The sequence below is a fragment of the Dermacentor silvarum genome, chromosome 4 (assembly GCF_013339745.2).
Source record: "Dermacentor silvarum isolate Dsil-2018 chromosome 4, BIME_Dsil_1.4, whole genome shotgun sequence".
In the NCBI taxonomy this organism is placed as follows: Eukaryota; Metazoa; Arthropoda; class Arachnida; order Ixodida; family Ixodidae; genus Dermacentor; species Dermacentor silvarum.
The window spans coordinates 5235188-5261212 of NC_051157.2; the positions used below are offsets into that span (position 1 = coordinate 5235188).

General features: G+C 48.3%; 2 protein-coding genes across 3 annotated transcripts in view; one reads left to right on the top strand and one right to left on the bottom strand.

The window, feature by feature from the left end:
- LOC119449356 (TBC domain-containing protein kinase-like protein) overlaps positions 1-2086 on the bottom strand; it is a 37547-nt gene extending 35461 nt beyond the window's left edge. Inside the window, exons 1-6 of the mRNA XM_037712524.2 lie at positions 1845-2086; positions 1593-1787; positions 1412-1478; positions 1227-1341; positions 1099-1172; positions 929-1037 (exon numbers count right to left, since the gene is read on the bottom strand). Coding sequence (XP_037568452.1) covers positions 929-1037; positions 1099-1172; positions 1227-1341; positions 1412-1478; positions 1593-1785 — 558 coding nt within the window. The 5' untranslated portion in view covers positions 1786-1787; positions 1845-2086. The remainder of the gene's footprint in view (positions 1-928; positions 1038-1098; positions 1173-1226; positions 1342-1411; positions 1479-1592; positions 1788-1844) is intronic.
- Positions 2087-2409: 323 nt separating this feature from the next.
- The window catches only part of LOC119449355 (sorting nexin-25), a 112213-nt gene continuing 88597 nt past the window's right edge, over positions 2410-26025 (top strand). The window contains exons 1-12 of one of the 2 annotated variants that reach the window (XM_037712523.2): positions 2410-2813; positions 2877-3077; positions 3147-3322; positions 5110-5241; positions 11934-12103; positions 14875-15061; positions 17272-17345; positions 17418-17494; positions 17756-17857; positions 17937-18031; positions 18156-18195; positions 18278-18397. In XM_037712523.2, coding sequence (XP_037568451.1) covers positions 2784-2813; positions 2877-3077; positions 3147-3322; positions 5110-5241; positions 11934-12103; positions 14875-15061; positions 17272-17345; positions 17418-17494; positions 17756-17857; positions 17937-18031; positions 18156-18195; positions 18278-18397 — 1404 coding nt within the window. In that variant the 5' untranslated portion in view covers positions 2410-2783. Of the gene's footprint in view, positions 2814-2876; positions 3078-3146; positions 3323-5109; positions 5242-11933; positions 12104-14874; positions 15062-17271; positions 17346-17417; positions 17495-17755; positions 17858-17936; positions 18032-18155; positions 18196-18277; positions 18398-26025 lie in introns of those variants that run through there. The other variant, XM_049665181.1, reaches the window with a different exon arrangement.

Below are 26025 nucleotides of genomic sequence, written 5' to 3' on the forward strand. Positions count from 1 at the left end.
CGACTTCCACCTCAAATCCTATCCTCGTATTGCCGACACGACTAAACTTGATCGACGTTGACGGCTTAACTGTTTCCGCACTCGTCGATACCGGGGCACAAATATCCGTGATGAGTAATCACCTTCGTCGCTGCCTCAAGAAAGTACTTACCCCCGCCGCTACTGGAGTACCCTCCCGAATCTCTGGTCCTGCTCTGGACGCCGTCTCGACGCCAAGGCCTGTATTGAGAAGCTCCTCCCTCGCTACACAGGACCCTAAAAAGTTCTCTGCAAGCTCAACGACGTTGACTACCTCATCACTCCGCTCCAAGATCGCCCGTCTTCTTCTTTTACGTCTGCTGCTGATGTTGTCCATGTGTCGCGGCTAAAACCCTACTACATCAGCAGTGCTGACTACCTTTAGAAGGCGCCGTGACGGCGCTCAGTCCGCCGGGGGTGATGTTACGAGGCATTGTGTATGAGCCTGCCACTAAAGGACCGCTGTGCTAGGCGAAGAGGAAGAAGACGGGACAAGCCTCGTGAGATGCTGTCAGCCATTCTCTGGTAGCAGCAGCCTGTATATATTGTCTCTCCAGTGTACTTGTGAATCCCCGTGACAATATATACTTGGAAGTTAGCATATCTGTGTCTGTTAGACCTTTTTCCATTGTGCTAAATATAGTCTTTGAATCAGAGATAACCAACTAGCTAAATTCTTTGCATCAAATAGCAGACAGAATAGCAAGAGCTACGCTAACTTAAAAATTGCTGCTGAATAAACTGCTGAATAAAGTAGCTAGTGTGTTAAGCAAAACTAAAAAAATAAAACTAAAAGAACTAACACATGAATGGACGACAAAACTAGTTTTGCTATCAGTCATATCAATGAGTGCGCTCGAGCCACAAACAACAGTGGCTGGCATAAAAGTTGGTGGACTGCTGCTCATACCAAGGCCAGCTCCAGAGTGATGACGCCCAGTGACCAAATGTCAGCTTTCGGCCCCGACAGCGATGGCCTCTCTTGAGTCAAAACTTCAGGAGCAAGGTATTTCGGCGTCCTGAAGCACAAATGCATGTGATGATCACAACAGGCAAGTGAAACATTTTATCACTACTCACCCCAGTGGAAAAGGGACAGTCCTGCCATTTTCAGTCATGTGACACAGTCCGTAGTTAGCAAGCTTGACTTGTTGCTGTAAAACAGAGGGTGTAGTACACAACCTACACACGTTTCCTGAAGACAATACCTTATCGTCAAGAAGGATAGAGCATGGAGAGAGTGCACGGTGAACTATGCCTCTTCTATGCAAGTAGTCCAGGGCCTCCAGCACTTCCCTGCATATTCTGCTGATGCTGTCAACTCTGAAATACCATTACAGGTGCGTTAACTGTCAATTGTCACTCCAACAGTGGCGTGAATCGCTGCACTTACGACAACTTGTTTGGAATTTCGTCTTGCAAGGAATTTCTGAAGTGCTCAATGACGACCACAAGTCTTTCTGGTGATAAAATAAAGAAATAATTTTTGAAAACGAAATGTTTTTGAAGTGCGCACGGTTATGTATAAGCTAAAAATGCATGCATATACTTCTTCAGCAGGAATATACTATTACCATGTTTGCTGCGAAATGCATCAATATATGTGCAGAGGTTCTTGTGGGACAAGCATTTGAGCAACTGAAAAAGGCCAAGAACTCTGATCGAGTTGGGCGTGAGCGGTAATCCGTTGTTGCCACAAGTGTCCCTCGCATGGCAGGAAGAGAAAAACGTTCGGGCGCCGAGTGTGGTCTTTTTCAAACAGTGCATGTCTGAAAGAGAATCAAACGTTAGTGGACAAGTAAAAGATTGGAGCAATATTTACCAACTTCTCTCACTGAATTTTCCAAATGGGGATAAATGACAACACGCGTATTCGTATGAAATAGGCGGCCTCGGCACACAGGACTGGTCCACACACCGTGGCCACGGAACCGACGAAACGGCGAAACTCCAACATCCGAAACGCGCCAGACACAAACAGCCCGTGGAGGCAAACCGCCCTTCTCGCCGAACGCGCCGCCTGTCCGGATGGCCGGAGTACAGTCACAGAACACCCATACAAACTTAGTACAGTTAGAGTGTACTACACACTAGGACAGTGTACTAGCCGGAGTCAAGCCGGGTGGCCAGGCCGGATCAGCGCCTCTGCTATGCCATTTTATTTCTCCATGGCAGCACGCTCTGATCAGCCAGAATATATCTACCTTCTTATTTTTTTTACTTTAAACGAAGATCCTTGACCTTGACATCATACAAAGAATACTCAAACCTCAGAGTAGCGTAAGTAATTTTCACTAGTTTCGGTTTCGTTTCCCTGATGTTTTCGGTTCTGCGTCCAGCTGCGGTGGCTTCGGCCTTGGCTGGCTCCTTTAATTCAATGGCAAGGCATGGATAGCATGGATATGGTGGCTGGAAGGGCTTGGTAGGATCGTGCTTGTAGAAGTTGGCCGCCGAAGGTTGTAGCGAGGGGCGAGTTTACCTTACTACAGTTTTTCTCCGATGTATTACGTGAAAAATGCGTGCACAGACTTTGATGTATGCGACCTGCAGCCGCTGGAAGTATCTTCGTGGTGGTCTTGGATGAGTGAAACGTCAACGCCTCCAGTTTTGGGGCTCATGACAGCCTGACAAGCACGCTCCACAGAAGTGCAAAAGAAAGAAAAAACGTTTGCGCCGCTCACATGACGGGCACTGGGGAAACTCACGCGGTTTACTTTCGTTGCAGATAACTAGCGAAAAATTGTGGAAAACTACAGAAATAAGCAATGAGAACGTTGGGAAAAAATCTCATCAAGGTAATGACGCGCGAAGAAAGTGAACGATTCGATCCTGACATCCTTGTTGTTTTTCTCTGGCAGGGAAGCTTCGTGGTGTGCATTGCTGCTGCGCTGACTCATTATTACGGTCACTTGGACACGGCAGGAGTGGCACTAATGTATGTTGGTATGGTGTCGCTTGGTGTCATCTTAGGTTGCCGAAGTGTGCTTTGTACCGACGACCAGTATCCCGTTGTACTGAGAGAACACGACGGAAACCATTTGTTGAAGCAAGTGCTACAGGTAATCCGTGCTGCTAACTGTGGCAAAGCCGCTTAAAATTGTTTTTACTGCCTCTCCCCAATTTTGCAGGAAAAGATGAAGGAATACAGTCGCATGGACGGCTCTGAGAAATCCAAGCACATTGTCTTTTCTCGCACCGTCGATGCGAGGATAAATGAAATATTTGATCTTGTCTTCAGAGATTTTATACTGCCATGGTACAAGCACCTGGTTCCTGACCACCGTTGTTTCTGCATGCTTCTCAGGTGACGGTGTTTGGTTCTCGGTGCATAGCGTGTGCCCAAAAATGTCTGTGCTTATAACACACTGCATTTACTGACTCGATCTTCTGGAAAATTTTTGGCATGGAGCTTTCTCTGCTTGTTCAGCACCCAGCTTTTTGCTGGATAATTTGCTTAAAACTTTTCAAATGAGTAAGCTGTTCCATGAAGTATCTTTGAAAGTGTTTTCTCACCAGTACTTGTGCAGTGTTTTCATTGCAGCAGAAATTTTTATGCACAAGTAACACTACAGCTGGGCTACATTGTTTTGAACAGAATATTGACACGTGTAAAATTGTTTGATTTCAGTGAACATTTTCATGAGCCAATCTGTGTTACAATGTTATCGCTCAGAGCAAGACGCGCCTTTGTGTACTGAAAGTTTCTCTAGTGTTATCGCTGGTTCTATCCATTTCATTTTTTCACTGAACCTGCTGTAATCAGATTGTATGCATCACACTAATTGTGTAGTAGTAGTAAACACGTCTTTATTTATAATGTGGATAGCCTACCACCTTCTGCTTAGCAGAAATTACTAGCCTAGCAGCAACTTCCTTAAGACCTTCACGAGCGTTGTCTGAAAAGAAAGGGCTGAAGTTCTACTTGAAGCCCAAGTGCATCCACCTAACTTGAATTTCGCCATCTTTAAGGAAGATATGAACCATCTTTCCCACCACGCTGACCCAGAAGTGTTCAAGGAGGATAAAGTTTGCCTCCTCATGCATGTTGTAAAGCAAGAAGCTTTCTCTAGAATGATACAGGATCCACTGTAGACTGTCGAAGATTTCCCTTCTGAGGCCACCAACATTAAAAAGACACTCGAAATTCGAAACAAACAACACAACCGCTGCATGCTCACGACAAACTACACCGAAGTTTAATCACTGGGGACCTGTGCGAGATCATCAGCGAGGTTGCGTGGGAGGAGTTTCACAGGTTGCTCCCTTCATTGCAGCCTCAAGTGGCTTCGATTGAGTGACATGAATAGATTGAGCAGTCGCTAGGAGTCCCTGAACCATTGTGGCCTCGCCCAGAAACGATGAGCTGTGCCGCTGCTGCCCACTGTCGCATCCCCGCTCCGCACCCATGTCGGGCCCCACCCCAATTTCGTTGCCAACCACCGCCGCCCAACTGCGTTGCGTGCCCGTGAAACACCCTGAGGAAAATAGACATATGGTGTGCCTACGACCACCACCCACTGTGTTACCACTGCTAAGTGGGCCACATTTACCGCCAATGCCCATACCGCGAGATGGGCCTACAAGGGTTCACCGTCAGCACACACCTTGTGTATGACCGTGTGAGGTTGCCGACTACATCGCAGCAATCATGCCAGTCACCATGCCTTGTGTGTACTTGAAGATCAAGTCAGTAGCCGGCACTTTCAGCAGATGTCACGTAGTGATGGTGAAGAACTGCAGTGGCACAACACAAGTCGTAAAACTAACTGTTTACTGGGTGAACCTGTGCCCAGCAAAAGCAAGTAACACTCGGTGCAATGATAGCAGTTCTTACACAGTTCGGAAAACTGTATCTTTTTATAACCTACAAACTACAATATCATTATTTGCAGCTTTATAAATCTGTTTTAGAATTTTATGTGGACAAAAATACGCTCATGTAGGCATCCGTATCTTGCAAACTTATTGCATACGAGGCCTTGTGTGTAGTGCGAATGAAATAGGCAGCTAGCTGCAGTACATCTGCCTGTTACGTTTGTGCTGCAAAATTGGCTTCTTACATCCAAATATCTTTTATGCTCATTGTCTTAGAGGGGAAATCTGGCGTGTTTTACGGAATCTGAAGGATCGGTGCCACAGGATTGACGACGTCAAGCTGCTGACTGACCATATGGTTCGGAAGGTTCAGAAGCACTTCCACGCTGCTCGAATAGCCACAGGAGGGTAAGGCTTCTGTCAGTTTGATTAGTTAAATCGCAGAGATATCTAAAGTGATCACAGCTATCCTTTACAGATATGCATACCTGCCAACTCTCCCTAATTTACATCATGTTTATGAAAAATAAGTTGAATTTGTGAAAACATTTTAAAGGTGTCGAAGGATAACAAAAAAATTTATTCTAGAAAGAAATTGATAATATTTGTGGCAGCGCTAGTCACCTGCTAAAGGGGCACTTGCTTTGAGCAAGTTTATTCAGAGATGTTGCTCAAGCAGGCAAAGTCGCTGAAAAAGGAATTGTGGTCTAAAATTGCTTTGCTTGTCAGTCTGAAGGTAAAATATTGTTAATAAAGTGTGTGCTCAGGGCAAACGTTAATAAAATGCTGGCCTATTCCTCCCTCTGTGAATTTTTCTGTATTTTAATGTTTACAGGTTGGCAGCTGTATTTATGGATAGAAGTTTTGATGAAGGCAATATAATTGTAAAGATTGCCATGTGGCATGTAACAAACACTTTTTGAAAAATAATACCTTATAAATTAAACAAAAAAAGTTCCCTTCACAAGACGAAGCCTGTCTCCACATGGATATGAATGCAATACTTTCCCTCTTACTTGCAACCGCTCCATTTTGTCCGTCTCCAAATCTTTCTTGCTTGTCACAGACTTAGTATGTAGTAAACTTTGACGGCTGCTTTCTTAGAGTTGAATTCTTGTTGATGTGAAATCTGTTGGAACCTCTGATTGTTTGACTGGGTCCTTGTTAGAACTGTTGTTTTCTTGATTACAACATGTTTTAAATATTCAAGCTTCTGCTCAACCAACTGCGCATTATGAAATACTGTAGTCAACTGAACTGAGCCTTTTAGAAAGAAAAACACCTATAGTCTGGTACAACTTGAGAAGGCAGGAGAAGGCCCCGCCCAGATGACCGAAGTGTGACAGCCGATTGCCTCTGCGACTAAATAGTCCCACTGACGCGACTTGGCCCAGTTCAAAGAGCAGGCCACCATGTTTTTCATCAGCGGGGTCACCGGCTGTCTGGCTCAGGACGTCAGTCTAGGTAGAGTGCGCGCCCATTCGGTGAGGCTCGTGTGCATCCACCTTTGAGGGGCAAATGCTGCTGCCTTCTGAAGTTGTACCCGACTATAGACAATTTATTCATAGACAGGTAAAAGCACATGTGTCTTCATGCCTTATTTTTTCATAACTTTTTAACGCTGTTGACGATCGTTAATAATGAATTTCAGTGAACTAGCTTAATTTGCTGACTTGCTTAATGTGTCTTCGTCAGCAGGTGTGCTACCATTTTTTTTTTTTTCTAGTATTACAATTTCTGAAGAAACACATCTTGTTTGAACAAGCAGTTGTGTTCCTGTTGTAAAGGGAATTTGCTTTTTTCGGGGGGAGGGGGGGGGGGTGGCAAAAGGTCAAGACTTTTGGTCAAGTCAGATGTGAGTACACAACAGAGTGCACAAAGTCTGGATTTGTAGAGTTGAACCTTATTCTGACAAGTGCATGCCTTTGTGATACAAATATCTGGCAGCATAATGGTTGTACTGCGTAATGATTGTGACTCGAGGGACCCTGAAACGATTTTGACAATTTTGTACAAACATACTGAGTCGTTAGGATAGGACCTTCTGATCATTAAGTGACACATTTAACCCTTTCAGGTGCTAATTGATTCTGTTGATTTAAAGCTTACCTCAACCGCATTTCCTACATTTTCAGAATCATAAAAAGTATGCAACTGCAAAGTAGATTAAGAATTTTCATTCTTTTAGTGTGCTTTGTCGTGATTAGAAAATGTGGACTCCATGTGAAAATTCATACAGGAACATCAGATATGAGAACATCAACTATTTCATTTCATAGCAGGCTTCAAAAGCACCTATCCAGTCACTTAAAAATTGTGCCTAGTGCAGCGAATTGTGAAAAACAATGAAAGAAGTGAACTCGCTGCATACAGGGGGGGCATACTCACACTGAGTAAAACTACCCAACCGTCTGCATTCCCACTTGGTTTACTAAAGCATGTTATTCAAACTTGCAGCACACTTCCAATCAGAAGTGTTTTAGGATGTATGTGACACGTTTTAAATGTCATTACCATTAAGTAAAGCATGTTGCGCATGTTATTCAAACTTGCAGCACAGTTCCAATCAGAAGTGTTTCAAGATGTACGTGACACATTTTAAACGTCATTACTTTCATCAGTGCCCTTGCTGTTGATGCAGAACCTTGGCGCACACGATTGTGCGCACAGCGCCTCAAAGCCTTAAGTGCTCCCTGTAAAGCATGCAATTTATTGTTATGTTTTAAAAATGTGCATTGCTATCAATCGCAGTGGCACCACTCTCCTGAGTTTCAGCCACCTCATCACCATCTACGTAGTAGGTGCGCATTACGTCAGTCAGGCGAGCTACCTGATTGCCTACCTATGTTGCGTCATCAATAATTTTTCCAACTTTATGGTAAACAAATGTTTGTAATAGTTGGGATGTTGGTTAATTTGTCTCTAGAAAAAAAAAATTGCACTTGCCCACCCCACTGTCAAAAGTTGGGGGCAAAGTGTACCATTTGCCCCCCCCCCCCCCACTTTTAAAAGTGGCCACTTCAGGCTGCATCCAGGAAAATCCTGCAAAACTATAGCTGAAGCGAAATTTTCGTTCTTAATAAAGCGGCTTTGTAAGTAATGCTTTTTATTTACTACGTGTCCCCTGCTTGGGCAGCAAGAGTTGTGCCTCCTCTGGATGCGCTGTAGCAGATGACATGCAGGATTTGCCATACAAGTGCGCATTGCGGCAAAGGCCTGGCACTGGGCAGTTTCCGGATTAAATTTCAGCTTGTGCTACTTTCATCATGCCCAGTACTTTGGGACCAACTAACCGTATATAAAAACACAATCAACTTGCTATATTTAAACTGCGGGCTAGGGTAGAGGTCCGGATAAATTATTACAATCAGCCGTGCCCAACGATTAGTGTGCCTTACGGCATGAAATCGTTGGATTATCAAATGCTGAAGCTATTGAATCCCTGTCCAGAGATAGTCTGCATAATGTTGCAGTGTCAGGCTCTTATCACCATCAAAAACTTAATAAAACCTCTATAGGTCTGTCAAATTTCATCGTGTAATCGCAACTTATCGTAGATATGTTCGTCAAAATAACCTTGGTCTAATGTGCATAGCTATTTCAATACCAATTGAACACTCGCTTGAATTTTTTCTGAAGGCATGTGTCACTTCTGACGATTTTATTTTCAGGCTGTTTCATTAGCACTTGTTTCATAAGAGTTACATTCACACTTGTTTCCTGGCAGAAGCACGAACAGCATATTTATCATAATTTAAAGAAGTGGAGCCCACTTTTTGGTGACGTGTACCGAAAATTTGAACTGTGTAGCTTGCTTATGTGCTCTGAAAACAGTTACTGAACACTCACTTTCTCCTAATTCTTAGAATCGAGGGTTCGACGAAAGCTTGCCTAGTGAGGAAACAACATATTTGAAGAAAATGTACACTCACCAACAGAAATACAAAATGAAAAACGAAAATGTTTTTACTTTTCTGCGCCCAATATGGGTGCCTTGTTCACAATGAACAAGGTGCATGGCGGTCTTTATTGTATACATGCCGAATGACGTAATGCGATTGCATATAGCTCGGGGAGGGGTCCCCATGTCTGGGTTATCGTGTGCACCGTAGATTATATGCAAAATGATTCGAGGAGCCGGCAGGATAATTTATTTCTTCATTTTGGTGACGGAAGCCGATCGCCGATCAATATTGTGACCAGTTTTTCCGTGATGCTTTGCCAGTGCGTTTGATGCCATGTGCCCTTTGGCTACATCATTGCAGTGCTCTTGTAGCCTTTTTAAGTTCCCACTTTCACCGCTTTTTATGTGTGCCATACTGCTGCTACTGGGCGGGATCAGGGACCGCTGTTGGGCACTCATTGCCTTTGTCCCTGTATCATCTTGAAATTTTATACAGTTTCACGAAATAAATGCGAATTGAAATAATTTTTCGGGCCCCTATGGCTCACCATGTATTGATAAATAGGTCTATGTCTGTTAAATATAAAAATAACTGCCATATGAATTTCCAGGCTCTATCACTTAATGTAATAGTAATTTGCAGTATATATATATATATATATATATATATATATAGAGAGAGAGAGAGAGAGAGAGAGAGGGTAAGGGGGGTCCAGATGGGTTGCTGTGGCCTGCACTGTGCAGGCCACTCACATTTATGCCTCCACTCATACAACAAAACGTTTTGCCCAGCTCGCCTGCGTTTACCAGAATACCAGACATGCTCGGCGCTGCGACAGAATGCTCGCAATGCACGCTGCTTCTCACTGGCGATCGATGACCAGGCGGCTAGCAAAGAGGTTGGAGGGGCTTTGCATGCTGGCTCCAAGACTCCAGAAGTAGACGACACTACATCGCATCATGGCGCAGAGCCAGTGAAGGCAGAGCTTAGCCCTGATCGCTCGGCGAATGAGTTGAGAAAAAGCATGGCCAGGGAGGAGGGTAACTTATAATCATCTGTAGCTCTCCTAATATGAGACGCTTCACTAAATTGTGGCGCGAATGTTTTACTATAGCTGTACCCTATGAGTCAACAAAATTTGTCCAAACCATTTCTGGGACTCTTTAAGGTATTGTTCTAGTTAATGAAGTACAGTTAAACCTGGATATAACGAAATTGACAAATTCCCGAAAAACTTCGTTATAAAGAGGATTTCGTTCTATGCAGGTTTGGCACGAAAATTCGAAAAATAAACGTTTACCGTATTTACTCGATTCTAACGCGCCCTCAATTGTAACGCGCACCCGTTTTCCGTTTTCGTCGAAGGACTCATTCTCGGAATGTCACACCAGGTACCGGATGCGTGGACGCGTGTCGTTTCGCACAAGCGCGAGGCATCGGAAACGAAGAGCGAGCGTCACGGTGGCGTCGTAGCGTCGTATAGTGTTACAGTAGAATCTCGCTGTTACGTTCCCGGGGGCTGCGTTTTTCTGGCTGTTACATCGTTTTCGACCGGTCCCGGCACAGCTCCCTTAGAACTCAATGCATTGGTAACCCCGCTGTTGCGTCGCAACTATGGGACCGTTCCCGCATCATACGTTGCGAACTGCCACCCCGCGCCGGCCCGAGCGGCCATTTTGACTTTTCATGTCGCTTGGCTTGGTGGCTTGACGATGGCATTGGCCGCCCAAAGTGCCGGGGGCGACAACTATGACGTATTTTCGGTTTCCGCCAGCAAAAGTATGGCCCTTGAGATCCGTATTTGCTATATAAAGATGGTGTCCATGACGCGTTGTGGGCCTAACATTGGTTTTGGCTCGTAGATATTCCGTATTAAGGGTACGGCCACACTAGCGGCAAAAAACGCGCGCGTCACGCAGCGAGCGGCAAGTTGCCGCGGGTCAGCGCCTTGCCGCGAAGCCACCGTGGCACGCGCGTCTCGCCGCTCGGCAGCGCGATAACATCTCCCGCGCTCTCCGAACGGGCGAGCAACACCGCGAGCGCTCGTTGTTTCATGCGAGAGACGACGATCGTCGATTGAAAACCCGGCGCAGACCGGCGGCGTTCCGGTTGTGATGGCTCCGTGACGTCGTCGCTCTTGATTGGTTCTTCATCTCGCGGCGCGCGGCATTTGCCGCAGAACCCATTTCACGCGCCACGCCGCAAGACCCCCGATTCCTGCCGCTTTTGCCGCGCGCAGCATGACGCGTTGCCGCGCGTTTCTGACGCCCGTTCTTGCTGCGTGTTTTTGCCGCTAGCGTGGCCGTACCCTAAAGTCCAAGGGCGATAACGCAGTCGCCGCGCGCCGTATGCTGTATGTGCGAGTGAGAACGTGCGAGGGGAGCCGACGACCGCGTCTAAATCTCGCGCGCGCAAGAAAAGCAGGGAGGAAGCGCGCCTTCTTCCGTTGCGCTCGAGGCACCGGTGAGGGAGCGAGGGGGGAGGGTTAGCGGGGCGGCGCGCGGTCGCCCAGGCCGTATCTTGAAAGCGATCTGCGTTGGGGCAGAGTCTAGCAGTGTAGGTGCGTTGGCGGCTCGTAGCTTTCTGCGTGCTCCGAGTTCTCGGCGCTCAGTTTGCGTTGAAGCGATAGACAACAGCATGAAGGTCACTTCGCTCGCTTCTCCAGCGGCGCTTCCACACGCCGCCAGCGTTTGACAGCGCGTGTCCGCGCTCATCGAGTCTGATCTGCCACAGCGTGTACCAGCGCGTCGGCAACATCAGCTGGAAAAGGAGAGAGTGGCGGCTTGGCGGGCTAGGCTAGCTGCAGCAAGCGGCAGGATCAGATTTGAATGAAGGGAGGGGGAAAGGCCACGCCCGCGGCGGCAAGATCGCCGGGTCGAGGGATGCAGGGCCGCCTCGCACACGCTCGCACGCACGCACACGTGCGCTCGCTTCGCATTCTGTCGCAGCGGAGAAGGTGCTTCCGGTTGCTGCTCGCGCAAAAATGACAAAATTTGGGGCGAAATCTCTAGGTTGTCGGCGGGGAAAATTCGTTGCCACTTCGTTACGTAGAGGTCTCAAATACATGTGCTTCTATGGAGTAACGGCGGGGAACCGAAAAACTTCGTTATATCCAGGAATTCGTTATATGGAGGTTCGTTATAAGCAGGTTTAACTGTAGTTCGGGATTTCATTGCCCTGAATTATTATCTGCAGGAATGGTGAAAGGCGGCCATTCCCACTAAGCCCTTTCTTAGAAACTTCACAGCTGGAGCTGGACCATCTTCGGCAGGTGGCTGACTTCCTACTAGCTTTGCTGCTGCCATCCGAGTATGCCCTCTGCATTTCTGTGCGTCATCTGCTGCGTGAAATCCTGGCTTGCCTAGGTAATTGAACCCTTTCCAATACCCAGTGCAGACTGTGGGGATTGTGGCATTTCATCTATATTCTTCAGCTGCTCTTTCCCAAGGGGGGCTGTCGCTCAGATTCACCAATGGAAGCACGCCTTTCACAATAGAGGAGATTAAACTGCTTCACCCCTGTACATGCATGCTTGACCTGTGAAGGGAAGCAAGCATTGTGTCGGAAAGTATGCCCTCAGTTAGTGAAGGAAAGGTTTATTACACTCTGGCAACAACTGTCACTGCTCCCGGCAGCATGGGAAGAGGAGAGCACCCATGGCATTGGTGACTATCACATTTTTCTGGGTCAGAGGAAGACTTTTCACGAGACACTGCGATTATAGTACTCGCAAAAGACATTGAGCATAATGTGAGCAGTAAATTAAAAGTGCAATTGTGATTCTGGGCTCAGTGAAATCACGGACTTATTTTAAGGTTGGAGCACCATTTCTCAGTGCCCTCGGGACCTTCTCACAGCATATTTAGCAGATTGCATGTTTGTGCAATAAGGTGCCTGTGATCAGGTTTGGGTTTTGCAAACAAACAAGCTCAGTATGTTGATCTGGAACAATGGTCGAGTTGTGCACGCTATTACACAGATGTATGCCATGAAAAATGTCTGAAAATTCAAAAAGCCTTTGCTCATTCTCCCTGCCAGCTGTGCCAACGTCACACCTTTGTGCCACTGCCATCTTTGGTGTGCACAGAGTAGGCACTGCTGCGCGGCGAGGGAGAAAGCAGCCACTCACTCCATTGGTGAAAGGGCCTTTGAGCATGTCTCATGGGGCCGTCGTTCAGCTTACTGAGGTTGATGGTTTTGCCGATCCTTTACTGACGACATAACAAGGGCAGCTGCTATGACAATGGCCTGCACACGGACATGTGGTGCAGCTGCGAAAAAGCCCCTGTGACAGCTGTCGTGGTACGACTGGTACACGAGAGGAAGAAAGACAACAGGAATAAGCAGGCATTTGGCAAATTCAAAATAGGACACACTTTTACAAAATGGAGGAACACAAAGCATGCCAAGCAGTTAAATAAGGTGATACACAACAATTACGTGTTAAGTACAGCGAACTCGCACTCCAAGAAGAGGCATAAATAAGGTGTTCCGAGTGTCTAGGATGACAGTGAGGTGTCGAAAATCATCTTTTACAGAATAAGGTTGTGATGGCTTGCTTACATTTTGCCAGCCACTAGCATGGACAGGGTCTGGTCGAGACAGTTATAGTAACCACAGCTAGGCTGCCCCATAAAGAGATGCATTCAGGTAGTACCATATGGGAATGATGGCTAATACATGTGCTGTAAACCCCTGTTTACTCAAAGCTGTGAAAACCGAAAAAAAAATCAAGATAAGTGGAGTTTCAAGATGAGCGAAATCACAAAAATATAGAAGCCCTCTGGCATCGCATAGACCTCGTGGAGCCTTTCCAAAATACTGTTAGTGGTATTTTTGGTCACTTTTGCGTGTATCAGTCACCATCGGCGTCTATGAACAATGGCATTGGCCTTGTGCCAAGACGGCATGCTTGGCACAGAGTCAAGACAACTGATCCTAATGATATATTTGAAGCCATTTATCCGAGCATAATTGTTTTCAGACATCCAAGAATCTTCCAGATGATTCCAGATGATTTAACTTTGAAAGCCAAAACTATGAAGGAGTGCCATTGTCAAGCCACGACCTCGCTGAACTGCTGCTGTGGGCTCGCATGCAGTGCACATTCTTTTGCGCTTAGCATGTGGGCTGATCGCGTGTGCTCAAACGTGCAGATCATCTTGCTCAAGGTCACAATTAATAGGCTTCACTTCACATTGAGGCGTCACTGACAGCGTTGTAAATTAGAGGGGAAAAAGAAAGACCGTATCTCAGCTGGCCGCGTGAGGCCACAACAAAATGGCAGCCGAGCAAGTATGTACGAGCAGGGATAGAAGGGGGGAAAGATAAGCAAGGGAGCGTGGCCTGGCGTGGCATCTAGCTCGGCCAGTGAGCTGCCGCCTGCTAAAAAGCAAGTGCAAGTGACGCTGCTAACTCTGCCTCATTGCCTATTTCCTGGTATTTTCTAAGTAGAGATTTATAGATATCCGGAGCCCGGTGCAAAAACTTTTCAAGATAATTAGTGAAAAACACATGGGTTGAAACCACAACTGGGAAAAAATTTCGAGTTAGCTGATATTTTGAGATACCATAGTTCAAGTTAATACAGGTTTACTGTAATTGTCTAATCTTCGTGTCTGTGGCATTCTTTATTACGCTTTTCTGTTTTGAAGCACTCATTGCTTTCCAAACACAGGAAGCTCTGTGCACATGCATAATCAGTGCAAAACTTATAATGCATTGTTTTGTTGGTCATAAAGTCGTTTGAAGCCAAAAGGTTCATGCTTAGGCAAATTCATGTAGTGTTGCTCATGATTAATCCCATGCTGGCTGACCCTCACCCTACTTGCAGCTACACTAGTAATTTCTTTAGCAGCTGCCCCTCCCTCCAGATCACAACTGATGATTCTCCCTTGCCTTCTGATCAGCATTTTATCTCTTCTCCATCTTATTTGGCACTCTCAATCGCAACTTTCACTGCTGGCATTTTTGCATTCTGGTGGTCATCATACACTGATTTTTGCTATAAACAATATAAAATAGTGTGTTACAAGTACTTCATCATTCAGTATACTTAAGCTTGACAGTAATTTTATTGCAGCGACATGCGTTTAAAACTTAGGGAATGTGTTCAACTTGATGTTCTTCTTTTCAGTTTTTCAGCCAACAGTTGACCTGATAACTGATCCCGATTACATCAACCAAAAGCTGATTGCTTACCTGCAGTGGCTTCAAGCAGAAAATGAAAAGCACAGTCGAACATACGCATATGCTGAGACATGGGAGGACTTTATTTTTGTTATCGATACCTGCACTGACCCCCAAGACTTGAAACGTATGCGGTGAGCTTACTTTCATTCCAACCGTTACATGTAATGAGGCAGCAAGAGTAGCACTGGCCTGACATGACAGGGTGGAAAGCTCTTTAGACTTGTGAGTGGCTGAAGGTGAACTCTAATTGCACATATGGGAGCATGCTGCTTGCACTTGTCACTAATCGGGGCGTTGCACAGCATGCATTTTCAGCGAATTTCCTGCATTAGGCTGAACAAAGGCCCCTGCCACCCACGGCGCTTTCATCACACTGCCAGAAGCAGCAACCTTTGCTCATCTCGGGCTGCCTCAAAATGTGTGATCTCTGCAACAGCTCAAGTAGACCCTTTCCTTAAACACCAAGGTAGCTTCTCTGCAATGCTTCATGCCCAAGACGTGGTGGTAACCGGGATATGAATACGTCTGGTGCCTGTGCAATCTCCTGTGAGCACTTTGTCAAGTGCACGAGAAGCATGCTTGGCACTTTTCTAGTGATGCACACTGCTGCCATATACAGTTAAACCTGGATATAACGAAATCGACGAATTCCCGAAAAACTTCGTTATAAAGAGGATTTCGTTATGTGCAGGTTCGGCACGAAAATTCTAAAAAGAAACGCTTACCGTATTTACTCGATTCTAACGTGCCCTTGATTGTAACGCGCACCCGTTTCCCGTTTTCGTCGAAGCACTCATCTTTGGAATGTCACACCATTTACTGGATGCGTGGACGCGTATCATTTCGCACAAACACGAGGCATCGGAAACGAAGAGCGAGCGTCACGATGGCGTCGTATAATGTTACAGTAGAACCCTGCTGTTACGTTCCCGGGTGCTGCGTTTTCCCGGCTGTTACGTCGTTTTCGGCTGGTCCCGGCACAGTTCCCATAGAACCCAATGCATTGGTAACCCCGCTGTTGCGTCGCAACTGTGGGACCGTTTCCGCATCATACGTTGCGAACTGCCACCCCGTGCCGGCCCGAGTGGCCATTTTGACTTTTCATGTCGCTTGGCTTGGTGGCTTGACGATGGCATTGGCCGCACAAAGTGCTAGGGGCGACAACTATGACGTATTTTCGGTTTCTGCCAGCAAAGGTATGGCCCTTGAGATCCGTATTTGCTATCTAAAGAGTGTCTATGACGCGTTGTGGCCCTAAAATTCGTTTTGGCTCATAGATGTTCCGTATAAAGTCCAAGGGTGATAGCGCAGTCGCCATGCACCTATGCTGTATGTGCAAGTGAAAACGTGTGAGGGGAGCCGATGACCGTGTCTAAGTCTCGCGTGCGCAAGAAAGAAAAGCAGGGAGGAAGCATGCCTTCTTCCATTGTGCTCGAGGCACCGGCGAGGGAGCGAGGGGGGAGAGACAGTGGGTGGCGTACTGTACTCTGGCATCAATTGCGTACTGCGTGGCGGCTTGTGGTTGCGTGGGCCGTATCTTGAAAGCCATCTGCATTGGGGCAGAGTCTAGGCCACACCGTGGTCTAGGCAGTGTAGGTGCGTCGGCGGCTTATAGCTTTGTGCGTGCTGTGTGTTCTTGGCGCTCAGTTTGCGTTCAAGCCATAGAAAACAGCACGAAGGTCACTTCGCTCGCTTCTGCAGCGGCGCTTCCACACGCCTCCAGCATTTGACAGCAGGACACTCATCGAGTGTGATGTGTCACAGTGTCTGCCAGCGCGTCGGCAACATCAACTGGAAAAGGAGAGTGCCGGCTTGGTGGGCTAGGCCAGCTGCAGCAAGCGGCAGGATCAGGTTTGAATGAAGGGAGGGGGAAAGGTCACGCCCGCGGCGGCAAGATCGCCGGGTTGAGGGATGCAGGCCCGCCTCGCACACGCTCGCACGCACGCACACGTGCACTCGCTTCGCATTCTGTCGCAGCGGAGAAGGTGCTTCCGGTTGCTGCTCGCGCAAAAATGACAAAATTTGGGGCGAAATCTCTAGGTTGTCGGCGGGGAAAATTCGTTAATTCAAGGGGGTCTCCCGCTGCCACTTCGGTACGTAGAGGTCTCAAATACACGTGCTTCTATGGAGTAACGAGGGGGAATAGAAAAACTTCATTATATCCAGGAATTCGTTATATGGAGGTTCGTTATAAGCAGGTTTAACTGTAGTCCAGGTTTTGAAAAGGGTCTGTATGGCAGTGTGCAATGTGTGGGGTAGCTCTGCCTCGCAGGCACCAGTGTCTGTGCGTGCGAGGAAGGAGAGCATGTGATTGCAACAATTTGGTGTTTCCCTTATACAGATTCAACATTGTATCGGAAATTATGCAAGCTACCACTGCCAACAACCTGAAGAAAGCACGTGGCATTAGTGAAGGTTAGCTGTTTTTTTTCCCCTAAGAGAGGCTTTTGTAGTTGACATACTAGATGGAGTTGTTTGTTTGTTTAGATAAGCAGTACGAAGCACCAAGTACAGCTAAAGGAGACCTGTTGCAGTCAAGGAATTTGTCCAAATACATCAAACAGGTAGGACTGATTGCTTTCTGGACAATATGCTTTGGATAATGACATGCTCTGCAATGAATATTGTGCTCTTTGGGGCTAGTTCAATTTCTGGCATATTTTTCTGGTACTAAAGCATTTTGCAAAATAATATCACGTTTGATCTTTTCATTGTATGATTCCTTTTCTTGAAGGCTATTGTATGCCATAAGCATTAGGACGGGAAAATAATTGTGCCTTAGTTTTTCATCATTGGTTATATTTTTTCTTACCTTTCTCTTTCAGCTGACATATGCCAAGGCACGATGTGAGAAACAGCTCAAGTTAGTTGGAGGATTAGACTGTTATTCGCCTTCCGAAGAGCAAGAAAGCCTTCCAGGGCGCAAGGTCAGCTTGTGCCGCTGCTCTGTCTTGTTTTTTGTGTGGCTGTTTATTTTGCAGTTTCATTACTTTGATTTTTCTCCAGGTATTTGCATTTTCAGTTCTTATGGAGTCGCCTGTATGTCGAGAGTACCTGGCCAGATTCTTGCAAGGTGAAGAGGTGGGAAAGTCATTGCTCTCGTAAGTTAACTTTTTTTTGGCAGCGATGATTTTCATGACATGCAATTTTTTTTTCAGAAGCAATCGAACTTATGGCATGCTCTTTTAACTGCTGCATCTTTTCTCTTACCTCTCTTTATGCTAGGTTCTGGCAAGACATTGAGAACATGAAACTCTCCAGCAAAGTGAGTTTCGTTTGCAGCTTTCAACTACGTGGCTGTGCCCCTTGTCATCTACTGATTGGCGTCATTTTACAATGCTTTAAAGGATGAATGGCATCAGCTGGGCAATGAGATTTACCAGACATACATCAAGCGTCCACGTCCGGGGATACGGCTTTCAAAAGGCGTCCTCAAGGGCATAGAGGCTTTCATTATGGCCAATAAGGTAAGAACTTTTTGAATATGTTTTTAATGACTGATTGCACTTGATATATGGTGTGGTGTGCTAAGGCATAGTACATGTGAAAATCATGAAAATCAAGTATGTGGAAGCTTGGGCCCCTTAGCCAATAGTAATGGGGACGTGGTCAGCGCACTAGAGTGTCATGCGTGGTGATATTGCTGCAAGTCTGCTCCTAAGCATGTCTTCTACAAAGGTAGCCAGCGAACCACTCTTTCAGAAGAGTGTCTGCTAAGTCTCGCGTGCCTGCTTGGTTTCGTGGGGTGGTGCAACGTATGCCGCTCGTGCACGCGCACGAGACAGTGGGCCTCTTCGATTATCCGTCTCTGACAGTCCCGGACTGTCCGGAAGACTGCATACGCAACGCTCATTGGCTGAAAGCACTGTCTCGGGCAGTCTGGGACTGTCAGGAACAGATAATCCAAGAGGCCCAGTGGCGCAGACCATCACTGGAGAAGAGGAAAAAGTGCGTTCGGCGCAGAGATGCTCGTGTGGAACGTTCTTGTAAACTCTTGGTGTACATAGTTAGTTTCAGGGCACAGGTTCGCCTTTAATAAACCAGTTATTGTATTTTACCCCTCCAAATACCGTTACATTCTGGTGGAGGTGCGGGGTATGTTTGGAAGTCCCTTGGGTGCCAGAGACCGGAGTCCCGATCCTCAGCGATTGGGATCTGGAGAGCTGACTCCAATGCACCAGCGTGCCAGCCGCCGACTTCGGGGAGACCCGCCTGAATTTGGACCGCTTCCTGCTGCTACGGCCACACGGACGGTGTCTTCCGCTGACGCCACAACGATGACTAGCCAGGCGACATCATCCGAGGTCATCTTGTACCCACCGCTGTGGGGATGCGCGACTCTCACGAGTCTCCTGTGGTCCGGCTTCACCGCGCGGCTGGGTGCCGGAGGCGGTCGTAGTGGTTGCGGCGCGTTGCAAGAGATGGCGCGAGTGTTGCAATGCTAACGCCACCGAACGGCGGGGTGACTTGGGAGAAAAAGGTCGAAGGCGCTCTCTCTTTGGGTTGGGATCGGTGAGCGACGCGGACGTCCCGCGCGTGCGCCGAACCACGCTTCGCGAGACGTCTCGCGTGGCTCGGAGCGGGGCACCGGTATGGAGGAACACGGATCGTTCGAACGCGCCACCGTTCGCATGACCGTACACGTGAACGACTAGGCGATGGTGTCATTGCATGGGGCGAACGTATTCGCTCGCTATCGGGTCACGCTGAGTCGGACTTACTTGATTTGTCGCGTGCCCATGTGAATGTTCTATTGGTTGTAATTCGGCTAGTGTGTATTGGTGTATGATTGTTTGCACTACTGTGTAGTCATTCCTTTGTCCCAAGATGTGTGAGACCCCACAATATTGAAGATTACTTGTCGCAAAGTCAACTTGCAGCTGCTAGTTACCAACGCCAGCCACGGTCACCAGCGCCTGCCCGCTACCGATCACCAAGCCCACGACCCTTTTCAAGTTCACCAAGACGTCGTTCAGTAAGCCCACGCCTGGAAAACTAAAGCCAGCGACCTGAGGAGGCAAGGCCGCTGACGTTCGACAAAGCAAAGATCCTCCGTCAATGTCACAGTGCAGTAGTGACAAGCAGAAAGCGACGACTACGATAAGTACGCAGAAAATTTCTGCAGACTTATTGCCGTGAATGGACGAGAATCGAATGCTTTAGTAGAGACGGGTGCTGATTATTCAGTCGTAAGCTACGCACTCGCAAAGCAGCTGAAGAAAGTTTTGACACCGTGGAGCGGACCGCACATACGTACAGCTGGGGGTCACCTCAGTAATCCTCTAGTAACATGCACCACAAGAGTTCTGATTCGAGGTGTAACTTACGTCATCGAATTCATAGTACTTCCGGACTGCTCATGAGACGTTATACTTGGTATGGATTTTCTGCACGCAAACGGTGCTATAATTGACCTGAAGAATTTTAGTGTTTCCTTCTCAACGAAGCTGGCCATTGACATGGAGAAGCCTGAGGAACCAGACTACACTGCCTTGCGAGTTCTCGACGCAGACGTAACTGTGCCACCACGAAGCAGTGTGCTGGTTCACGTCAGAAATCAAGCATTCGTTGACTCCGAGATTATAGCGGATGGCAATGTCAAGCTATTGCTGAAGAAAGGTATTTGCATTGCTAGGGGCGTTATCCGCTTACGCGATGGGCTTGCCAATTTATTGCTGACAAACTTCCGAAATGAACTTCAGCATGTCGCGAAGAACACTGCCATCGCCTTCCTGCACAGCTTTACTGCAGTGACAAGCTTATGTACCCTGGAGTCGGAGCCACCTCCTGCAAAACCTACGAATAAGGCCGCAGCAGCAGTTGCAATCAGCCCACACACATCGCCAGCCGAGGCGAAAACCATACAAGACCTCATAGGTGCTTTTGCAGAGTGTTTCTCTACTTCCTCAAGAGTACAGCGAACGCAGATTGTTAAACACCGTATAATAACGGACGAAGCAACCAGACCTGTATACCAACACCCATACCGAGTATCGCCGAAAGAACGGGAGATCATAAAGGATCAGATGCAAGGGATGCTTCAGGACGATGTCATTCAGCCGTCCAACAGCCCATGGGCGTCGCCGGTAGTTCTTGTCAGGAAAAAGGACAACACAATGAGATTCTGTGTTGATTACCGGAAACAGCGTCACCAAGCATGATGTCTATTCCTTGCCACGTATCGATGACACCTTGGACCGGCTGCGTGATGCAAAGTATTTTTCTTCATTGGATTTAAAAAGCGCATATTGGCAAATTGATGTGGACGAAAGAGATCATGAAAAAACACCTTTCGTTACTCCGGACGGGCTTTATGAATTTAAAGCACTCCCATTCGGCCTCTGTTGTGCGCCAGCGACCTTCCAGTGTATGATGGACAGTGTCCTGTTGGGTCTCAAATGGCAGTCATGCCTAGTCTACGTGGATGACGTGGTATTCTCTTCAACGTTCGAGCAGCACGTGGAGAGGCTACGTTCAGCGCTCCAGGCTATCCAGTCGGCCGGCTTGACAATCAAACCGGAAAAGTGCCAGTTTGGATTTGAAGAGCTTCGTTTCTTGGGTCATGTCATCAGCACTCAAGGTATTGGGCTGGACCCCGAGAAGACTGCAGCCGTCGCAGGATTTCCTAAGCCACGAGATAAGAGGTCCGTAAATTTTTGGGCTTATGCGCTTACTACAGGCGATTTGTAGAAAATTTCTCAAAAATTTCCGAACCTCTAACAAGACTCAAGAACGAAGACATACCCTTCGTGTGGCATACCGAACACGAGACTGCTTTCGAAGAATTACGGGATCGAATCCCGGCCGCGGCGGTCGCATTTCAATGGAGGCGAAATGCAAAAACGCCTGTGTGCTTGCGTTGTAGTGCACATTAAAGAACCCCAGGTGGTCAAAATTAATCCGGAGCCCTCCACTACGGCGTGCCTCATAATCAAAACAGGTTTTGGCACGTAAAACCCCAGAAAGAAGAAGAAGAAGAAACAAAGAATTAAAGAAGGGTTTGCAATCCCCGCCAATCCTCGCCCACTTTGACGAGACCGCAGACACAGAAGTCCACACATATGCCAGCAATCTGGGTCCTGGCACAGTTTTAGTTCAGTGGCAGAATGGAGAAGAGAAGGTCATAGCGTACGCTAGCCGCACTCTCTCAAAAGCTGAAAGAAACTATTCTGCGACGGAGAAGGAGTGCTTGGCAGTCATATAGGCCATCAGCAAGTTTAGACCATAACTCTACGGCAGGCCGTTTCATGCAGTCAGCGACCACCGTTCTCTGTGCTGGCTGGCAAGCTTGAAAGACCCATCCGGACGACTTGTGAGGTGGAGCCTCAGACTCGAAGAATACGACATTACCATTGTATACAAGTCTGGGCGAAAGCATAACGACGCTGATTGCTTGTCACGCGCACCGGTGGGCTCTCCTCCTTCTGAAGAGGACGATTTCCCATTCCTTTGTGTTATGCGAGCTGTGGAAATCGCTGAGCATCAACGGGCCGACGCTGATTTGCTTCCACTCAAAGTATCTCGAAGGACATAATGTTCAAGTTCCATGAGTGTTTAAAAGAGGATTATTTTCATTCTGCCTCCGAGATGACGCACTCTACAAGAGAAACTTGCAAAACAACAATGAAAAGTTCTAACTCGTCGTACCGTCAGTTATGTGGCCTGAAATATTAGAAGCCTGCCATGATGACCCATCATCAGGCCACTTGGGTGTCACCCGAACATTCGCCAGAATCCATGCAAAATATTATTGGCCGAATTTATTAGCGTCAGTACAGCACTACGTGAAGACATGTTGCGAATGTCAAATGGGCAAAACACCACCCTGTAGGGTCTCACACGTGCTCTTGGGACAAAGGAACGACAATACAGTAGTACAAACAATCAAAAGGGCATTTATTGCACCTTTCATACACTAATGCACACTAGCCGAATTATAACCAATAGAACATTCACACGGGCGTGCAACAAATCAAGGAAGTTCGACTCACCGCGACCCGATAGCGAGCGAATATGTTCGCCCCATGCTATGACACGATCGCCTAGTCGTTCACGTGTACGGTCACGCGAACGATAGCGCGTTCGAACGATCCGTGTTCGTCCATACCGGTGTCCTGCCCTTAGCCTCGCGCGACGGTCACGCGTGTTAGGCGCCGATCCCAAGCCCAAGAGAGAGCTCCTTCGACCTTTTCCACCCAAGTCACCCCGCCGTTCGGTGGCATTAGCAGCGCAACACTCGCGCCATCTCTCGCAATGCGCCGCAACCACTTAGACCACCGCCAGCGCTTAGCCACGCGGAGAAGCCGGACTACAGGAGACATGCGGGGAAAACAACATAAGGGGACGCGTGAGAGTCGCGCATCCCCACATCCCCCCAACCTTAAATCACTACACATACTCCGGCGAAAAATGTCCACGCGCTTTCCATAACATGTCAGCTGACATTGTCTCTGGGGTTCACCACTGGCGTCCGTTGGTCACAGCACCAGCTCTGCAGATTCGATGGCACGACTCTAGCACAGGACTCCGGAAACGGCAACGCAGAAGTCGGCACGAGCAAGCGTCGCTCGCGCCGACGCGCCCTGCCGGCGAGAGCCGCTGTAGCCGTTGGTGACTGCCGGCTCTTTTCCCAGCCGCCGAGGGTAGCGAGCCGAACACAGGCGGTCGCCGAAATCGCTGCGCCGAACTGGCCACAGGCATCTGCGTTGCCTGGGGTAGCTCGATTGTAGTCACTGGCAGCAGCGCTGACGATGTGCAGGTGACAGCAAACCAGGGGTGACTCCGCTCACGCTGCGTACACTCAACGCACTCGACAAACACTAAAGTAGTGCAAGGGAGAGGAATTCGGCATACGCATCGCCCACGTGGTACGATGTTGAATTCGGCTAGCAAAATTTTGGGTGGCATTTCAGATGCTAAGTTCACGTGAACAAAGCTTACTTTCTTGAGTCGAACGAGTAATTTCAATGCGTGCCAGGCGAACCAATGAGGGAAGCAATGTGCGACACCTCCACACCACGGTCCACCAGGTTGTGTCCCTCAACGTGCGACAGGCGGCTTTGTAAAGCCTTAGGCCTACTGCGTCGCTACTTTGACAACTGGCATCCCCCCCCCCCCAAAAAAAAAAAAAAAACATCACCCAAAATGGGCACAACAGCAGCCGTGAGGAGACGTTAGCTCTGTGAGGTGGTCCTACCCTGCTCGGTGCACACAGTATCCGAGTTGACGGCGCCCACCGTCCCAGACGGTGTCGGAGCGCCCGGTGCCAGGCCGCAATACCAGTCAGCCCATAGCGGCACCCGTGGCCCGCGGCCACCCGGCTCCCTGAGCAGTGACTTCCGAAGTCAAAGAGATAGAAGAAGCTATTTACATAAGAAATTCGGACCACCCACGAGGCTTCCGTAATCACTCGCTTCAGGCTTGCCAATGCTCCGCGGGCGCTAGGCCTCGCTCTCCCAGGATGCAGACCACGTGGCTCTCGTACCGACGAGTGTACTTCAACAAAACACTCGCGAAAAGGCTTAGCATGTTGAAAAGTTCAAACACGCTACAGCAACTGTCGCCTCTCTCAAGAAAGCGCGCCGCCGACACTAGCGATCAAAATCCACTCTAGGATTACGCTTCGGTTGAAACAAAGGTTGTCTCGGACCGAGCAAAACTGTTAAAATTATCGTCCGATGCCCCAAGAGGTCCACGTTGGGCAGCCAGATGTGGGGTCTCACATGTGCTCTTGGGACAAAGGAACGACAAAGCAGTAGTGCAAACAAACAAAGGGGCATTTATTGCGCCTTTCATTGTGGGGAGCACACGCTGCCACCTTCTCCCGCGGGCATTCGCGCGTCGCTTGCACACAGAGCACACGCGGCGGTAGCCAGGCGGACATCTCGTGCGCGCACAGCGCGTGCAGCGAGAGCCAGGCGGACATGGGAGAAATGCACTTTGCTCTCTCCCGCTTCTCGCTCGCCTCTCGCGACGCGCGAGGGAAAGTATCCGGCGCGCGAGGAGGACACTCCCCTCGCGGAAAGGTAAAAAGGTATAAAAGAGCGCGACCGAGAGACCCCTGGGGCTCTCTGACCTCGCTACTCCTGACCTGCCCTTACGGATATACCCGCTGAAACCCGTGAGTGACCTCGTTTGCGTGACTACCACACGCGACGAGGCAAGCCTAATTTATTACTTACTATACAGAGCGGACTTCCCTCTGCAAGTGTGTTTTATTGCCCACAGCAATAAACGTTGTTGAGTTGACTTGCTTGTTGCCTTATTCGCCCGAACCCTACGTAGCTGCGATTACACGCGCCACGGGTTGGGGAAGACCCCCACATCATACATTAATGCATGCTAGCCGAATTACTACCATTAGAACATTCACACGGGCGCGCGACGAATCAAGAAAGTCCGACTCACCGCGACCCGATAGCGAGCGAATACATTCGCCCCATGCTATGACACCATCGCCTAGTCGTTAACGTGTACGGTCACGCGAACGGTAGCGCGTTCGAACAATCCGTGTTCGTCCACACCGGTGTCCTGCTCTTAGCCTCACGCAACGGTCGCGCGAAGCGGGCCGGCGCACGCGCGAAGCGTTCGTGCGTGTTAGCCGCTGATCCCAAGCCCAAGAGAGAGCTCCTTCTACCTTTTCCACCCAAGTCACCCCACCGTTCGGTGGCGTTAGCATCGCAACACTCGCGCCATCTCTCGCAATGCGCCGCAACCACTACGACCACCGCCAGCGCTTAGCCACGTGGAGTAGCCGGACTATAGGAGACATGCGGGGAAAACAACATCAGGGGACGCGCGAGAGTTGCGCATCCCCACAACCCATAAAGCCAGCTCGTCTTCTCCAACCCATAGACCCACCTAAGACTCCATTTGAACAAGTTGGCATGGATCTTCTTGGACCACTTCCCACATCGTCATCAGGGAAGAGGTGGATCGTTATTGCGATCGACTATTTGACACGATATGTTGAAACTGGCTGCCTTGAGCGGGGAAAGGCCGTCGAAGTTGCCAAGTTTTTTGTTCACAACATAGTGCTTCGACATGGCGCCCCAATGGTTGTCATAACAGATCGAGGTGCAGCATTTACAGCTGA